At 42.7% G+C, this 17,644-nt stretch overlaps 1 protein-coding gene across 1 annotated transcript; it reads left to right on the top strand.

The window, feature by feature from the left end:
• The first annotated feature begins 1,373 nt into the window (after window positions 1–1,373).
• Window positions 1,374–15,802, top strand: LOC135721272 (uncharacterized). The gene is made up of 10 exons (XM_073813631.1): window positions 1,374–1,527; window positions 1,739–2,059; window positions 2,472–2,753; window positions 2,829–2,976; window positions 9,245–9,859; window positions 10,199–10,344; window positions 10,470–10,721; window positions 13,876–14,190; window positions 15,146–15,427; window positions 15,503–15,802. The coding sequence occupies exons 1-10, from the start codon at window positions 1,458–1,460 to the stop codon at window positions 15,652–15,654; spliced, it is 2,583 nt and encodes an 860-aa protein (XP_073669732.1). The 5' UTR covers window positions 1,374–1,457; the 3' UTR covers window positions 15,655–15,802.
• Window positions 15,803–17,644: the final 1,842 nt, after the last annotated feature.

Here is a 17,644-nt window from a genome sequence, read left to right as displayed (position 1 = left end):
TAGCAAGTTTATTTTCCTTTATATCATACAGCGGCAATATCTTGACTCATAATACATACCAAAAACAACAAACCCTATTGTTCCCTGTAGCAAGCTAAACACAAAGCACAGTCGAAAACTGTTTGCTTCCCAAATTCGCAACACCTGTGTCTGGATTTCCTTTAGTTTAAATCACAAAGCTCATACCGCCCTCTAGTGGCACATGGCAAAATTACATAACACAAAATAAATAATACAAAATGAATATGGCTCATACACTATTTGTGGATAAAGTGTTGAGAAATGAGCTCACGATAATCTGAGACCTCATAGACATTTCCGCTGTTTTGTGTTGGTGTGTGAGATTAAAGGAGGCTGTGCAGGGAGTTTTTTTTGCAGACGTTAAATAATGCGTAGCTTTCTGAGGATGTAAGCGTCTCTGTCCTCTCTTGCACAAAGTGTCTTTGTTAGCAGTCCAGTTTATCATCCAGCTTCACTCATAGATATTTGTACGTCTTTATAAACTCCACACTGTCAGTTACACGTGTGATGTCACTTCCTTCAACTTATTCATCTTCAGCTTCATATATGCATTATGTTATGTGTTAACGGTATTCACAGACAAAACCTTGCATTTTTAACATGTTTATGATAATTCATTTTAGATTTGTTTATGCTACAGTTCAAATGTGATGAATTTAGTCAAGACTTTAATGGTTGTGTTCATCAAATGCATTCTTAAATGATAATAAATCTTTGGATTTACAAAAATATTTTAGATTTTAAACAGTATATTTATTGATTTTTAAACAGATCTGATGAGTGATCAGTTCATTATGTGTCTCCTAATGACAGATTACACTGCAGCGCCATGTAGTGTTTAAACATGAAAACACACTCATAACTATTACACATACATTTATACATCATCAGTTATCAAATAATCAATAAAATAATAATAATAATAATAATAATAATAATGAAAAATAATCTATGTAATATATTAAATCTTAAAAACATTCAAAGTGAACAGAATAAAAACACTGGGGACTTGGCAACACTGCACTGTCATCCCCCTGCTCTTAAAGTGTCGTTTGGTTTAAAGAGGATCATTGACGTCACCTGCTGGACCACATATCAAGCGTGCAATTTAAGCATCATTTAATTTAATAATAAAAAGCAGAAAAACATCTTAATAAAGAGATAATAATTTAAATAAAATACCACCTCACATTTAACTCTTAATCATCCTGTATATTCATTGAACGTGTAGTGAGGTCTCAGATCTGCTGTAAGATGTTTAGTATGACCAGCAGAGGGCTGTGATGAAGATGTGAATATAAAGACACTGAACTGAGACCTGTGAGGATTAAAACTTACATGAAATCATTCAGTCAGTCATTTACTCTCTTATCTGATAAAGATTGATTTATTATGAACTTTATGAGTGTCAGATTAATATAATGTTATGAATTATTATGAACTGTTATTTACTGAAGAAAATGTCTGATGTGATTTTATTCTGCTTGTGTTTGTGGAGTCTGATGGGTAAGTGATCTCTGCTTTTATAACTTCACTTCAGTTTAACTTTATAAGTGGATTGATTTGAGACGTGGTTAATAATAATGATGATGTCTAACTGTAACTGTACTGACAGAATTAAAGGAGATTTTTAGTCTCTTGTCATTTTAGAACTCGAAGACAAAGAGAGAGAGAAATGAATTGTGTTTGTAATTCATGTTCTTGTTTATTTCTTCAGGTGTGTTTGGTGAGTCTGTGTCAGTGACTGAAGGAGATTCTGTCACTTTATTTGTCAATCTATCTGAAATACAGAGAAAAGAGGGAATCACCTGGAAGTTTGGACCTCAGTACATCACAATAGCTGAAATCGAGGTTGAGGACAATAAAATCAGTGTATATGACAAAGAGAGAGCTGATGGGAGATTCAGAGACAGACTGAAGTTGGATCACAGTGGATCTCTCACCATCACAAACACCAGAACCACAGACTCTGGACTTTATCAACTAATCAACACAAGCACAAATAACCAACTCAATATATTCAACATTACTGTGTATGGTGAGTAAAGAACTGATCAATATTTAAATATAAAAATGTGATTTATGTTCACATTTTAATATTTTTACCTAAAGCTTGATGTCATCATACATTATTTGTTTTTGTTTTTTTTTTGCTTTAAACTCTAAGAAAGGATGCGTTCATTTTTCAAAATGTTTTGTGTAACACATTATGTGTCATTTTGTGTTAATTCTTTGTTATAATGAAACTGTTATAATAATAACACAGAGATGTGTGGATTCTGAGACAACGCATTTAGTGTATTGTCCATAACTGATTGTGTTGTTTTTAACACATCTGTTTAAGAGTTTATATTTTACTACTTTATATTAACTGACAAATAAAATCGTATTAGATTAACTTATCAGATCTCATTTATTATTTATTTAATTTATTCCTTATTATTTTAAAGCTCGTCTGCCCGTTCCTGTCATCAGCAGAGTTTCTTCAAAAAGTTCTTCATCCTCATCATCATCAATCTGTTCATTATTGTGTTCAGTGTTGAATGTGAGAGATGTGAGTCTGTCCTGGTACAAAGGAAACAGTTTATTGTCCAGCATCAGTGTGTCTGATCTCAACAACATCATCAGCATCTCTCTGATGTGTCTGGATGATTCTTACAGCTGTGTGGTCAACAATTCAATCAGTAATCAAACTCAACATCTAAATACTGATCTCTGTCACACGTATTCAGGTACGACTGTGTTAGTGTTTATTTAATTTAAGAAATATAAGATATATATTCATTGTTTCTCATTTCTTTACTCAGATAAGATGTACTGCTGTTTTGGTTTTATTGAAGTTGTGATCCAATTGGTCGTCTCTGTTCTGGTGGGCGTGGCTGCTGTTGGTTTTGTGGTTTATGACATCAGATCCAGAAGAGATGAAGAGAAGAGGATGAGATCAGATAAACCCCACTAAACCTCTTCAGTTCATTTATTATAGTTATCACACATTATTCATTATATCTAAACACAATCTTTATTATTTCTTTAAAATTCTTCATTTGTTCAGCTCGACTGTTTTCTTATTAAATATTATTGTGGATCTAAACTTTATTCAGCTTTATTTTCTTTAACCAGTGTTTACTGGCAAAATCAATTCATTAAAGTGTAAACTACATCTGATACTTGTGAAAAATAAAGAAACGAAAGAATAAATGTTGATTCTGAAGCATCTTTGTATTGATGTCATTGATGATCACTTATGCAAATCCTACATAAATCAATGAGATTATGTTTATGATACAGAGTCACATAGACTTACATCCCATAATACTCATGACATTCACTGTTATATATCTATAACTTGAGATGTTTCATGATCTGTTCTGTATACTCAGTATTCATCTATAGTTTAGTATGAAACAGAAATAAATGTTTGCTTCTGGTGAAGTTCAGATATGTAAAGATGTATAAATATACAATAACACATAAAATGTTAAGACAGTTTTATAAATGTCATTGAATTAAATGTTATGATATATTTCTGTAAAGTTCAGTGGTAGAGTCGTGCATTAGCAGCACATAAGATCATGGGTTCAATCCACATAATGATTTAAAAAATGTATAGCTTATAATGAACTGTAAATCACTTTAGATAAAAAGCATCTGTATAAATGTAAATGTGCAAACAAATGCTTGATGATTTTTATAAAGACTTCTCTTTTAGTTTATTTTCATCAGTATCTCATCTGTCATATCTCACAGATATTTCTGCAGTTTCAGTTTCCGTTTGTTAATGTGTGAACAGATCAGAAATACATGAAGTGTTGATCAGACTAAACTCACTTCTGCATTACTCACTCAACATTATATTCATTTATGAGTTATCAGATATCTGTTTTCTCTTCAGTTATTATTTAGATCTGTCCTGATGGAGAAGATGAATGATGGGATTTTCTTCTGTTTGTGTTTGTGGAGTCTGTCTGGTAAGTTTTCAGTTTAAGAACAGAATAAAACATTTAGGGGTAGTTTACAGGACAGGGCTTTAGTCTCAGATTAAAATTCATGTTTAAGTGATTTAAATAAAAAATATCTTGTCTTGACATATCTTAAAATACACCAGTGCCTTGTTTTGTGTCAAGATGCACATCACCAGTAATATTTTTTGTAAGGTTTGTTTGTACTTTAATGTCATAATATAAGCAGTGTTTGACGTCAGTCAACGTATCGCGAGAGCAAAGAGAGAAATCAGGAGAAGCCTGTTGTCTCATTGTTCTCGCGGTGATTTGACGTCATATGTCAGCGGGACCTCAAACAAGCCTGCATACTTTATAGTAGACAGTTGCTGTTCGCAGTGCATTTTGTGATTTTGTGTTTCAATGCACTGACACGATTTTGCAGATGTTATAATCACAGACTCATTGATCAGTGCAACTGTCACAGGAGTGACGATCTTTTAGGCGGAACCAAAAATTGGGAAGGCTTGGTTCCGCCCGGATGTTTCCGCCCGGACCGGTAAGAGAAAACACCGGACATCCGGTAGCGTCGCGAACGCTGTAAGCAGCCAAATTACACACAGCTGGGAGTTATTAACAGGAGCGCCGGGTGATTGGACGAGAGTAACACCAGGAGAGTATTTAAGAACAACTTAAACCACAGTCTTGGCTGATGTTATCCGCTGTGTGTTGATGTGTATCGTAGCGCCGAGTTGGGCTCGCCGGATCCGCTATTTTGGATCGCTGTATTGCTCTCTCTCTCTCTCGTTTGGATCGTAGATCGATGCTAATGAGGATATCGACGACCTTATAGGTGGAATACTAGACGGATACTGACGTTGGATGAGAGAAACGGAGGAAGAGGAAAACTTACTGTTGTGAGTATACACCTGTGGAAAAGTGGTGTTGGTGGCTGGAAAACGCCCTGTCTATGCATCTGGAGTTATTACAGCGTGAAGTCAACCTAGGACGAAGAAAGACAGAAATTGTGAGTAACCAAATCCCTTGAAGTAGGTGTTTTGTATGTATTTGATCTATACATCGTTTTGAGTGTTTTCAAGAGAGACTGAGTGGCCCTACCCCTGTACCAGCGTGGTGGGTGAGCCGAAGGGTTCTCGTGTGGAAGCAGCTACAGTGACGACAACAAACAAATACTAGGCCGTCTACCATCTCCCTATTCTCGCCCAGAGCGAAGTGGAAGAGGACGGGTGTCTATTGTGTGCACTGAGCGTGGTGGGTGAGTCTTTGGATGTAGAAATTTTCACTTGAAGTGGTGCTGTTGTGAGGAACGACAAATACAAGGATCCCAGCGCAGAGGTATTTAATTCAGATGTATAAGAGAGACACAATGTGAAAGTCAATATGTATAACAGGAGATACTCAGTGAAAGTCAATATGTATATGAGAAGACACTCTATGTTTGTGGAGATGTATGTGAGGAGGAGACAACACAGGCGAGACAGGCTCAATGGAAACCCTTCGGGAAAGGCTCAGAGTGGGAAACACACACGGCCGTAGAACCTCCACTCGCACATCCAAACTCCTCAGAGAAGAAATCCTGGCGGGGTACAGAGAGAGAGAGAGAGGCAGTCAGAGTTTTCAGCAGAGTCTGTGCTGGACAGCGCACAGCGGCAGTCCGAGCCTTACGCAGAATTACGCGCCCGAAAGCGCACTGCTGCTGGACAGCGCAAGAGGTAGACTGGCGCTCGGAGAATCCACAGACAGAGAGAACACTGAGGCTTGACGGTGACACACCACTCGGGAGAGACTGACAGCAGGGCTCGGAGTCTAACGGGGTAAAGGCAGCAGAGAGCACGGTAAATAATCCAGACAAAACTACACACAGACACTCGACACGAACAGGACTAGAACTAGCCAGGCTAGCGGGCATGAACATACTAAGACGAACTTGCAAGGAACAGAGGAAACGAGGGGAATTTAAATCAAACCGGATGGGCAAATAATGAGGATCAGGTGTGGGACGCCGGTGAGAAGAGTCGGAGGTAATGAGGTCACCAGGTGGAAGGCGCGCACGTGTGGAGCTGTCAAAACATAAACACAACACAACACATGGTGAAACAAAGACAAAGCGGCCAATGAGACCGAAATCATGACAGGACTCCCCCCCCACGACCGCCACCGGGCGGTCCATGAGGGGGCTCACCCCGTCGCCGGCGGAGATCCTCTATCAGCCCAGGGTCCAGGATGTCCCGGGCCGGTACCCAACACCTCTCCTCCGGACCATATCCTTCCCAGTCAACGAGGTATTGAAATCCCCTACCCCGGCGACGCATATCCAGTAACGACTTAACCGAATACACAGGGGCACCATCTATAAGTTGAGGGGTGGGAGGGGTGGGGGCAGAGTGAACAGGATTAAGGTGGGAAAAATACACAGGCTTCAGCTTAGACACATGAAAAACTGGATGAACCCGACCGAGTGCTGGGGGCAATCTGAGCCTGACCGTCACGGGATTAATGACCTTGACAATGCTGTATGGCCCAAGGAATCGTGGAGCCAGCTTGCGAGAAGGCTCCCGGAGAGGTAAATCCTTGGACGAAAGCCATACTTTCTGCCCACAGATAAAACGGGGCGCGGTTCTACGGTGACGGTCGGCCGCGGCTTTGGTTCGTCTGGAAACCTGGCGTAATGTAAATCTAGCCTTTCTCCAGGTGCGTTTGCAACGACGGACAAAAGCTAGTGCAGACGGAACCACCGCATCAGGTTCCTGTGATGGGAATAAAGGGGGCTGAAACCCCATGGACGCTTCAAAAGGGGACATGTTAAGGGAAGAAACAGGAAGAGAATTATGGGCGTATTCAACCCAGGGTAACTGTTGGCACCAGGAGCTCGGATATTGCGATGTCAGACAGCGGAGAGCTCTACCTAAATCTTGGTTAGCCCGTTCACATTGCCCGTTGGTCTGAGGATGATACCCTGAAGACAAGCTAGCTGTGGAGCCTATTTGTCTACAAAATTCCTGCCAGAAACGAGAAATAAACTGAGGACCCCTATCTGAAACAACGTCTGTGGGCAGACCATGTAAGCGAAAGACGTGCTCGATCATAACCTGGGCAGTTTCCTTGGCAGTGGGCAATTTGGGCAAAGGGACAAAGTGAGCCGCCTTGGAGAAGCGGTCGACAATGGTCAAAACTACAGTGTTTCCCTTAGAACTAGGCAAATTGGTTACAAAATCGATAGCGATATGTGACCAAGGACGAGAGGGAATGGGTAATGGTTTAAGCAGACCAATAGGGGCTTGATGAGAGGCCTTATTACGGGCACAAACCTGACAGGCTAACACAAACTGTCTGACATCGGGGCCCATAGAGGGCCACCAAAAACGCTGACGTACGGTAGCCAACGTTCTCCGAACCCCCTGATGGCAAACAAACTTGGACTCGTGACCCCACCGGATGACCTCGGAGCGAAGCGCATTCGGAACCCACAATCGACCCGCTGGGCACCCTTCTGGCACTTCCCCCTCCCGGCCGGCCCGTCTCACCCGTTGTTCTATTCCCCAGCGCAGGGCACCCACCACCCGCCCCTCCGGGAGGATGGTTTCGTCCCCAGCGGAACCGGGGCTTTCGAACAAACGAGAGAGAGCATCGGGCTTAGTATTCTTGGAACCGGGCCGGTACGAGAGGGTGAAGTTAAATCTGTCAAAGAAGAGCGCCCAACGAGCCTGACGAGAAGATAACCTCCTGGCTGAACGGATGTATTCGAGGTTCTTATGATCCGTCCAGACCAGGAAGGGCTCCGAGGTCCCCTCTAACCAGTGACGCCACTCACCCAAAGCCAGTCTGACCGCCAGCAGCTCCCGATTGCCTATGTCATAATTTCGCTCTGCTGGGTTTAACCGATGGGAGAAGAAGGCACAGGGATGCACCTTGCCATCCTTAGCAGACCGCTGAGACAAAACGGCGCCTACCCCGACATCCGAAGCATCCACCTCCACAATAAATTGAGCAGCCGGATCTGGAATAGAGAGAACAGGAGCAGAGATAAACCGGGACTTTAAAATATCAAAGGCCTCCTGAGCACTGGAATTCCAGACAAACCTCTCCTTAGTGGAAGTGAGAGCAGTAAGAGGTTGAGCAATCTGACCATAATTTCTGATAAATCGCCGGTAAAAATTGGCGAAACCCAGAAATCTTAATAAATCCTTACGGGAGTCGGGGACTGGCCATTCGGCCACCGCTTTGATCTTGGCAGGGTCGGGACGGATCTCACCGGGGGCAACAACAAAACCCAGGAACGAAACTGACTTACGATGGAATTCGCACTTCTCCGCCTTGACATACAGCTTATTTTCTAACAGCCGGCGTAAGACTCAGCGAACATGCTGAGTGTGTTCCTGCATAGAGGGAGAAAAGATGAGAATATCATCTATGTACACAAAGACAAACTTGTTAACCATGTCTCTCAGCACATCATTAACCAGAGTTTGGAAGACAGAGGGGGCGTTACAAAGGCCGAACGGCAGAACGCAGTACTCGAAGTGTCCGGTAGGGGTGTTAAAGGCTGTCTTCCATTCATCTCCCTCTCTTATTCGCACCAGATGATAGGCGTTGCGTAAATCTAGCTTAGTAAAGAACTGCGCCCCCTGCAGGAGCTCAAACGCAGTAGACATTAAGGGAAGGGGGTACCTATTCTTAACAGTAATGTCATTTAAGCCCCTATAATCAATACAAGGGCGCAGGGAGCCGTCTTTCTTGCCAACAAAGAAAAACCCCGCCCCTGCGGGCGAGGTGGAGGGACGGATGAGACCGGCACGCAGGGCATCATTAATATACTGGTCCATAGCCTCTCTCTCAGGACCCGATAACGAATAAAGTCTACCCTTAGGCGGAGAAGTGCCGGGGAGGAGATCAATAGCGCAATCATATGGCCGGTGAGGAGGCAGGGAGGTGGCCCGGGCTTTACTAAACACCTGAGCGATATCTGCATACTCCGCCGGGACCCCGGTCAAATCGACCGCCGGAACCTGAGGAAGAGAAAGAACAGAACCAGAAACAGCAGAACCAAGACATGACACATGACAAGACTGAGACCAAGACAAGATAATACTATGCTGCCAATCAACGTGAGGGTTGTGTTGCGCTAACCATCCATGCCCTAAAATAATAGGAGATAGAGACGCATGAAGGACGTGCAACACAATCTCCTCACGATGATTACCAGACACAGAGAGACTCACAGGAGAAGTGCAATGTGTAATCCGTGCCATCTGCTGCCCCTTGAGGGACCAGACATCCAAAGGGGACTGGAGAGGAACAACCGGGACACCCCAGGCGCGCACCAGCGCTTCATCAATGAAGTTGCCCTCCGCGCCAGAGTCGAGAAGGGCAGTGGATGGATGGTCACGTCCGGCGAAGGACAACATGACGGGGAGCTGGGTACTAGAAGCAGGGGAGAGCTTTGAAGAAGTGGCGCCCACCAGGACTCCCGTATTCACAGATGGGCAGCGACCTTTTAACGGGCAGGTCTTAGCAAAATGTCCGGATCTCCCGCAATATAAACACAGCGCCTTCTGCAAGCGTCTCTCTCTCTCTCTCTGTGACAGGCGCATGCGCCCCAGCTGCATGGGCTCAGACACGGCAGAGGGTGAAGATGATGAAGAGGGGGAAGTGGTGGTCTTGTCCGAAAACGCTCGCTGGCGAATGGAGCGTCGCTGCTCGCGAAGCAATCTCCGGGCTTCGATCCGAAGAGCGAGGTCAATAATGGCATCCAATGAGGGAGGAAGATCCTGGACAGCGATCTCGTCCTGGAGATCACCAGACAACCCCTCGACAAACTGCGCTCGGAGAGCCGCTTCATTCCAGTGGCAGGCAGCCGCTAGGGTCTTAAACTCGATGGCGTACTCGGTGACTGTGTGTCCTCCCTGAACCAGATGTGCCAACCGAGCCGCAGCGGCGTCCCCGCGCACTGAACGGTCGAAAAGGCTCTCCATCTCCTCGCGAAACTCCTGAAACGACCGACAGCAAGGATCGCGGGCGTCCCACACGGCCGTAGCCCACTCGCGCGCCTTGCCAATCAGAAGGGTGATCACAAACGCAACCCGGGTGATCTCCAAGAAATAGCGGCGAGGTTGGAGGGCAAAAATCAAAGAGCATTGAGTCAAGAAAGCCCGACAGGAGGTAGGATTACCGTCGTATGGAGGTGGGGCAGTAACATGAGGCTCCGTCTGCGATGGCAGGCTGAGTTGGGTGGCATCGGCACTGAGCTGGTCCAAACGTGAGGAAAGGTCCGACATACGGGCAGATAAGTCCTCAACCTCCGCGGGATCCATTCTGGCAAGTTCGTCCTGTGAGGAACGACAAATACAAGGATCCCAGCGCAGAGGTATTTATTTCAGATGTATAAGAGAGACACAATGTGAAAGTCAATATGTATAACAGGAGATACTCAGTGAAAGTCAATATGTATATGAGAAGACACTCTATGTTTGTGGAGATGTATGTGAGGAGGAGACAACACAGGCGAGACAGGCTCAATGGAAACCCTTCGGGAAAGGCTCAGAGTGGGAAACACACACGGCCGTAGAACCTCCACTCGCACATCCAAACTCCTCAGAGAAGAAATCCTGGCGGGGTACAGAGAGAGAGAGAGAGGCAGTCAGAGTTTTCAGCAGAGTCTGTGCTGGACAGCGCACAGCGGCAGTCCGAGCCTTACGCAGAATTACGCGCCCGAAAGCGCACTGCTGCTGGACAGCGCAAGAGGTAGACTGGCGCTCGGAGAATCCACAGACAGAGAGAACACTGAGGCTTGACGGTGACACACCACTCGGGAGAGACTGACAGCAGGGCTCGGAGTCTAACGGGGTAAAGGCAGCAGAGAGCACGGTAAATAATCCAGACAAAACTACACACAGACACTCGACACGAACAGGACTAGAACTAGCCAGGCTAGCGGGCATGAACATACTAAGACGAACTTGCAAGGAACAGAGGAAACGAGGGGAATTTAAATCAAACCGGATGGGCAAATAATGAGGATCAGGTGTGGGACGCCGGTGAGAAGAGTCGGAGGTAATGAGGTCACCAGGTGGAAGGCGCGCACGTGTGGAGCTGTCAAAACATAAACACAACACAACACATGGTGAAACAAAGACAAAGCAGCCAATGAGACCGAAATCATGACAGCTGTGTAATGCTGTGTATTGCAGTGAGAGTGCTGTGTCTTGTCTGACGTAACCCCGCCTTCAGTCACTCGTCCCGGGACGACGAAGAGGAAAAACGGCGCTAGAGAATACCTGTACGATTATGCTGTAGTGTGTTTTCAGTCTAACAGTATCACAGAGTGGCGGCGAAGCACTGTGCGATTGGCGGTGTGTGTGAGTATCACATCTACTATTGTTACCTTACTTGTGTCTTTTTCATCATCACAGAGTAAAGGCGAAAGAGATCCGCCGGCCCGAGGTCTCGACGAAAGGGCGCCCCGGTCCAGTTTTCGATCAACTGGTCTCGAGGAAAGGGCAGCGCTCGACCCGGTGTGCCGGCGTGACGTTCTCGCCCCTCTGTCAACCAACGAGTTCGCCGAGAGGGTCTTGGTCCCCGGCGTTCCATTACAAACCACTGTTCAATCGACGCATTGCATAGCCAGCCAGCGTAAGCCCGCCACCCCGTAAGCTACCGTATAACCTGTTTTGTCTGCTGATTAACAGGGAAGTGAGTGAGTCATGAGAGCCAGCGTGAACACTGAGATATTGAGCTGTGGAGAGAGCCATACCTACCCAGAAGCTGAAATCAGCGCAGAGGTGAGAGAAAGCCTTGAAATCGATTCACTGTATCCCTGTATCCCAGCAGTCGTCTGTGGAGAGAAAGAGAGCCAGCGTGAACACTGGGATATTGAGCTGTGGAGAGAGCCATACCTACCCAGAAGCTGAACCAGCGCAGAGGTGAGAGAAAGCCTTGAAATCGATTCACTGGATCCCTGTATCCCAGCAGTCGTCTGTGGAGAGAAAGAGAGCCAGCGTGAACACTGAGATATTGAGCTGTGGAGAGAGAGCCATACCTACCCAGAAGCTGTAACCAGCACAGAGGTGAGAGAAAGTCTTGAAATCGATTCACTGTGCCCCTGTATCCCAGCAGCCGTCTGTAGAGAGAAAGAGAGTCAGAGTGAGTGCCGAGATACTGAGCTGTGAAGAGAGCCATACCTACCCGGGAGTTGTAACCAGCGCGGAGGTGAGAGAAACCCTCGAAACCGATTCACTGTGTCCTCGTGTCCCAGCTGGAGTCTGTGGAGAGAGAGAGAATAGGGAAGGAGAGTGAGTCAACGAGCAAGGGGCTGTGGGAAATAGGCGGCGAACCGCCGTGCGCTAAATAAAGGTACACTGACAGGAAAAGTCCATACCAACACTCCTTGTGATTTATTCTGCCTCCAGGAAGGAAGAGGAGTGCGCCACGGGCAGGGGGAACCAGAGGCGGGAGCCAGTTCCCCGACGCAAACCCCCCCCTTCCCTCTGGCATTCATTCGGCCGTGGCCCCCTGGAGGGCAGATCCTGATTTTAGTTTTTAATTCCCCTTTCCCCAAGCCCCCGTATATTTTAACTATTTAAACAAATAAAGAATATTTTTATACTTACCTGTACTCGTTGTTGTCTGGTCATTGGGTTGGTTTTGGGGACCTCCTCGAGGTGGAAGTTTAGAAGGGGCGTGGCTTAAACACTAGCAGCCAGCCCCTGGCTTGTGACACAACTACTGAACTATACAGTAGATTTGATTGAGACACAACCTAAATATTTTGTTTCTGGGTTGCATCCACAGTTACTGACAGCTACAATGACTAAACGACTACTAGATCAACAGATCTACATCCACTATCATTTACTAATGAATTTACATCAATTAATTTTATGCTATGAAAGAAACACCGGTAATTCTTTGTATCCACTGGAAGAGCAGAAGTGAAATAATGGAAGCATCTGTCAGTGAACCGGGTCCTGGGTTGCCAGATCATACAAAGACTTCCTAGCATTCCACCTTCCATTACAAAAATGTCCTTATTACTGACTGTGTTTTCATCTATTGTTTATCATTTGTAGAATATAATTTGGATAGATAAAAATATTTCAATACAATCATTAAAGCTTAAAAAAAATCTATGTAATATATCAAATCTTAAAAACATCGAAAGTGAAAAGACTTAAAACCCTTGGCAACACTGCACTTTCATTATTCTGCTCTTAAAGTGTCGTTTGGTTTAAAGAAGATCATTGACGTCACCTGCTGGACTACATATCAAGCGTGCAATTTAAGCATCATTTAATTTAATAACAAATAGCAAAAAAAAGACATCTTAATAATGAGATAATTATTTAAATACACTAAAGACTTACATTTAACTTTTAATCGTCCTATTTTTCCATTGAAAGTGTCGTGAGGTCTCAGATCTGCTGTAAGATGTTTAGTGTGTCCAGCAGAGGGCTGTGATGAAGATGTGAATAAAGACACTGAACTGAGACCTGTGAGGATTAAAACTATAATCATTCAGTCAGTCAGGGTCTGTTCATTCCTCTCTTATCTGATAAAGATTGATTTATTATGAACTTTATGAGTGTCAGATTAATATAAGGTTATGAATTATTATGGACTGTTATTTACTGAAGAAAATATCTGATGTGATTTTGTTCTGCTTTTGTTTGTGGAGTCTGCTGGGTAAGTTACGACTGCTTTTATAACTTCACTTCAGTTTTAGTCAAACTTTATATAAGTGATTTATTAGACATGTGGTTAATAATAATAATGATGTCTAACTGTAACTGTACTGACAGAATTAAAGGAGATTTTTAGTCTCATCTCATTTCAGCACTCGCAGAAGACACAGAGAGAAAATAATTGTGTTTGTAATTCAAGTTCTTGTTTATTTCTTCAGGTGTGTTTGGTGAGTTTGTGTCAGTGATGGAGGGAGATCCTGTCACTTTATCTGTCAGTCTCACTGAAACACAGATTAAAGAGGGAATCTCCTGGAAGTTTGGACCTGAAATCACCATAGCTGAAATTGAGGTTGGTGGCAAATATATCAATTTATATGAAGAGAGAGCTGATGGGAGATTCAGAGACAGACTGAAGCTGGATCACAGTGGATCTCTCACCATCACAAACATCAGAATCACAGACTCTGGACTTTATCAACTAATCAACACCAACAAGAAGACCCAACTCAACATATTCAATCTTACTGTCTATGGTGAGTAAAGAACTGATCAATATTTATATATAAAAATGTGATTTGTGTTCCACTTTCAGTATTTTAAGTCTTCTACATAAAGCTTAATGTCATTGTACATTATTGGTTGTTTTTTACTTACTGTAAACTCTAAGGGGCCAGTCACACCAATAGCGTTTATGGCAGTTGCAGGCACCTTTTTTGAATGATATTCTATGGGCAGGGCGCGTTTGCGCGCTGTTTATGCGCGCCGAGCGCCTTGCGGTTTTTTGCCGCCTGCCGCGCACGCATTTTTGAAGGAGCGCTGAGAGCGGAGAAGCGCCCGACGTCATTCGTGTCTTTCCATTGTCCAATCGAATGAGGGGAGAGGCGGGCCTTACGTTGTGGTGAGGGAAGTTTACAGTTGCTTTGAAGAACCGGACTCCACTCGCTCACTGTCTCCTGTGTGTTTGTGCACCTCTCACCCTCAAACAAGGTCAGAGCAAGCGTCCTCTTTTTAAAGTTTCTGCTGATATGACAGTTAACAGCAAAAGAGCGCTCACGCTTTAATATTTGATTGACAAGACAGCTGACTCGGTGGTTGCTTAGCAATATGAAAAGCCGCGTCACACTGCTCTTTTTTTAAAAAAGGCAGTGCGTCGCACCTTGCGTTTGCAAGCGTTTAAAGCGCTTTTGGTGTGACTGAAGCCTAAGAAAGTATGTGTTCATTTTTCAAATTTTTTTGTGTAACACATTATGTGTAATTTTGTGTTAATTCTTTGTTATAATAACACTGTTATAACAATAACACATAGATGTGTGTATTCTGGGACAACGCATTTAATGTATTGTCCATAACTGATTGTGTTGTTTTTAACACATCTGTTTAAGAGTTTATATTTTACTACTTTATATGAACTGACAAATAAAATCGTATTAGATGAACTTATCAGATCTCATTTATTATTTATTTAATTTATTCTTTATTATTTTAAAGCTCGCCTGCCTGTTCCTGTCATCAGCAGAGTTTCATCACAAAGTTCATCATCATCATCATCAATCTGTTCATTATTGTGTTCAGTGTTGAATGTGAGAGATGTGAGTCTGTCCTGGTACAAAGGAAACAGTTTATTGTCCATCATCAGTGTGTCTGATCTCAACATCAGCAGCATCTCTCTTCATCTGAAGTGTCTGGATGATTCTTACAGCTGTGTGGTCAACAATTCAATCAGTAATCAAACTCAACATCTAAATACTGATCTCTGTCACACGTATTCAGGTACGACTGTGTTAGTGTTTATTTAATTTAAGAAATATAAGATATATATTCATTGTTACTCATTTCTTTACTCAGAAGAGATCTGCTGCTGTTTTAGTTTTACTGAAGTTGTGATCGGATTGGTCTTCTCTGTTCTGGTGGGCGTGGCTGCTGTTGGTTTAGTGGTTTATGACATCAGATCCAGAAGAGATGAAGAGAAGAGGATGAGATCAGATAAACCCCACTAAACCTCTTCAGTTCATTTATTATAGTTATCACACATTATTCATTATATCTCTACACAATCTTTATTATTTCTTTAAAATTCTTCATTTGTTCAGCTCGACTGTTTTCTTATTAAATATTAATTATTGTGTGTTCAAACTTTATTCAGCTTTGAGTTTCTTCATCAGTGTTTATTGGCGAAATCTCATTTTATTGATCAATTCATTAAACTACAAGTGTAAACTACATCTGATACATGTGAAAAATAAAAAGACTTGAGAATAATTTTGATTCTGAAGCATCTTTGTATTGATGTCATGATGATCACTTATGCAAATCCTATAAATCAATGAGATTATGTTTATGATACAGAGTCACATAGACTCACATCCCATAATACTCATGACATTCACTGTTAGATATCTATAACTTGAGATGTGAGTGTTGTGTCATCCACTATAGTTCAGTATAAAACAGAAATAAATCTTTGCTTCTGGTGAAGTTCAGATATATAATGATGTATATGTAAGCAATAAGGTACGAGAGGCTGTGCTGTATCGTGAATAAGTAACGGCTGAAGGGCGTTGTTAGGCACGATGCGAAGCCGTTACTTATTCATGATACAACACTTGCCTTAAGTACCTTATTGCTTTTATAAAACGGTTACCACACAATATCAAAGTAAAAAATATATATATTAGTGCAACTTTCATGAAGTTAAATCAATAAAAAACATTCCTTCCGTCCCTGACCATAAACATAAATGTGTTCCAATGTGTAATATGCATGAAAGCTCAAATAAAAACAACAAACTGATACGTGTGGTTGCTAAGGGTGCAGTGATAAACAGAACCGTTGGGTGAAGTGGTCATAGCAGTGTTTTATCGTGAATAAAGCACACCTATTGACCAATCAGAATCAAGGATTGGAACCGTTTTATAAATACACAATAACACACATAAAATGTTTAGACAGATTTAAAAATGTCTGTATGTCATTGAATTTGATGAAGTGTCTGTGTTTCTGTATAGCTTAGTGTCACAGCATTTTTATTAGCAGCATAAAGCGTTGCTCACTTTAGATAAAAGCGTCTGCCAAATGCATAAATGTAAATGTGATGACTCAAAGAGTCATCTTTTATATTTTAGTTCAGTTTCAGTTCAGTGTTTCATCTGTCGTATCTCACAGATCTTTCTGTTGGCTTCAGTGTGTAAGAAAATGTAAGCGACAGAAATACATCAGACAATAACAGGAATTAAGCAATTTTTAATCGCATATTTGACATTCAAAGCTGTTCAGGCTTCATAAAGAAAACGTACATGTTTTGGGCCTGTTTGAGGAAACCGGAGTACCTGGAGTAAACCCATGCTTACACGACGATCATGCAAACTCCACACAAGAAGGCCACCTGACCTAACAGGGGCTCAAACCAGAGACCTTCTTGCTGTGAGGTAACAGTGATAGAATTGTGATTGAATAAGGGTGTTATACGGTCTTCCAAACAGCAGGGGGCGCTGTCTCGAAAAACAAGGAGTCTGAGAATGAGGGTCTCTGTTTGGGGGTCTGTAGCTGCAGGCTCCAAGTCTGCAGCTTCATAATATTGGGTTGAGGCCTCAGCCTCCTGAAGTTGTTGATGAACTTCATGTGTGATGTCACTTCTTTCATATATACATTATGTTATGTGTAAACAGTATTCACAGTAGACAAAACTTTGCATTTTTTAAATGTTTATAGTAATTCATGTTAAATTTGTTTATGCTACAGTTCAAATTTGATGAATTTAGTGGTTGTGTTCATCAAATTTATTTTTAAAAGATAATAAATCTCTTTATTTCCAAACATATGCTCATCTTTTAGATTTTAAACAGTATATGTATTGATTTTTAAACAGATCTGATCAGTGATCAGTTCATATGCGTCTCCTAATGACAGATTACACTGCAGCGCCATCTAGTGTTTAAACATGAAAACACACTCATAACTATTACACATTTATACAACAGTTATCAAATA

Source organism: Paramisgurnus dabryanus, chromosome 24, assembly GCF_030506205.2.
Source record: "Paramisgurnus dabryanus chromosome 24, PD_genome_1.1, whole genome shotgun sequence".
NCBI classification, from domain to species: Eukaryota; Metazoa; Chordata; class Actinopteri; order Cypriniformes; family Cobitidae; genus Paramisgurnus; species Paramisgurnus dabryanus.
Note: the sequence above shows the minus strand (reverse complement) of the source record. Positions and strands in the feature narration are given on the sequence as shown.

What these genes read in the sequence shown, in the direction of transcription:
- LOC135721272 (XM_073813631.1), top strand. Translation starts at nt 1,458, where the DNA reads ATGAACTGTTATTTACTGAAGAAAATGTCTGATGTGATTTTATTCTGC. An exon ending in TCTCTGTCACACGTATTCAG is followed by an intron (nt 2,754 to 2,828) that starts GTACGACTGTGT and finishes TTCTTTACTCAG; the next exon opens with ATAAGATGTACTGCTGTTTT. An exon ending in ATGAGATCAGATAAACCCCA is followed by an intron (nt 2,977 to 9,244) that starts CTAAACCTCTTC and finishes CTGCCCCTTGAG; the next exon opens with GGACCAGACATCCAAAGGGG.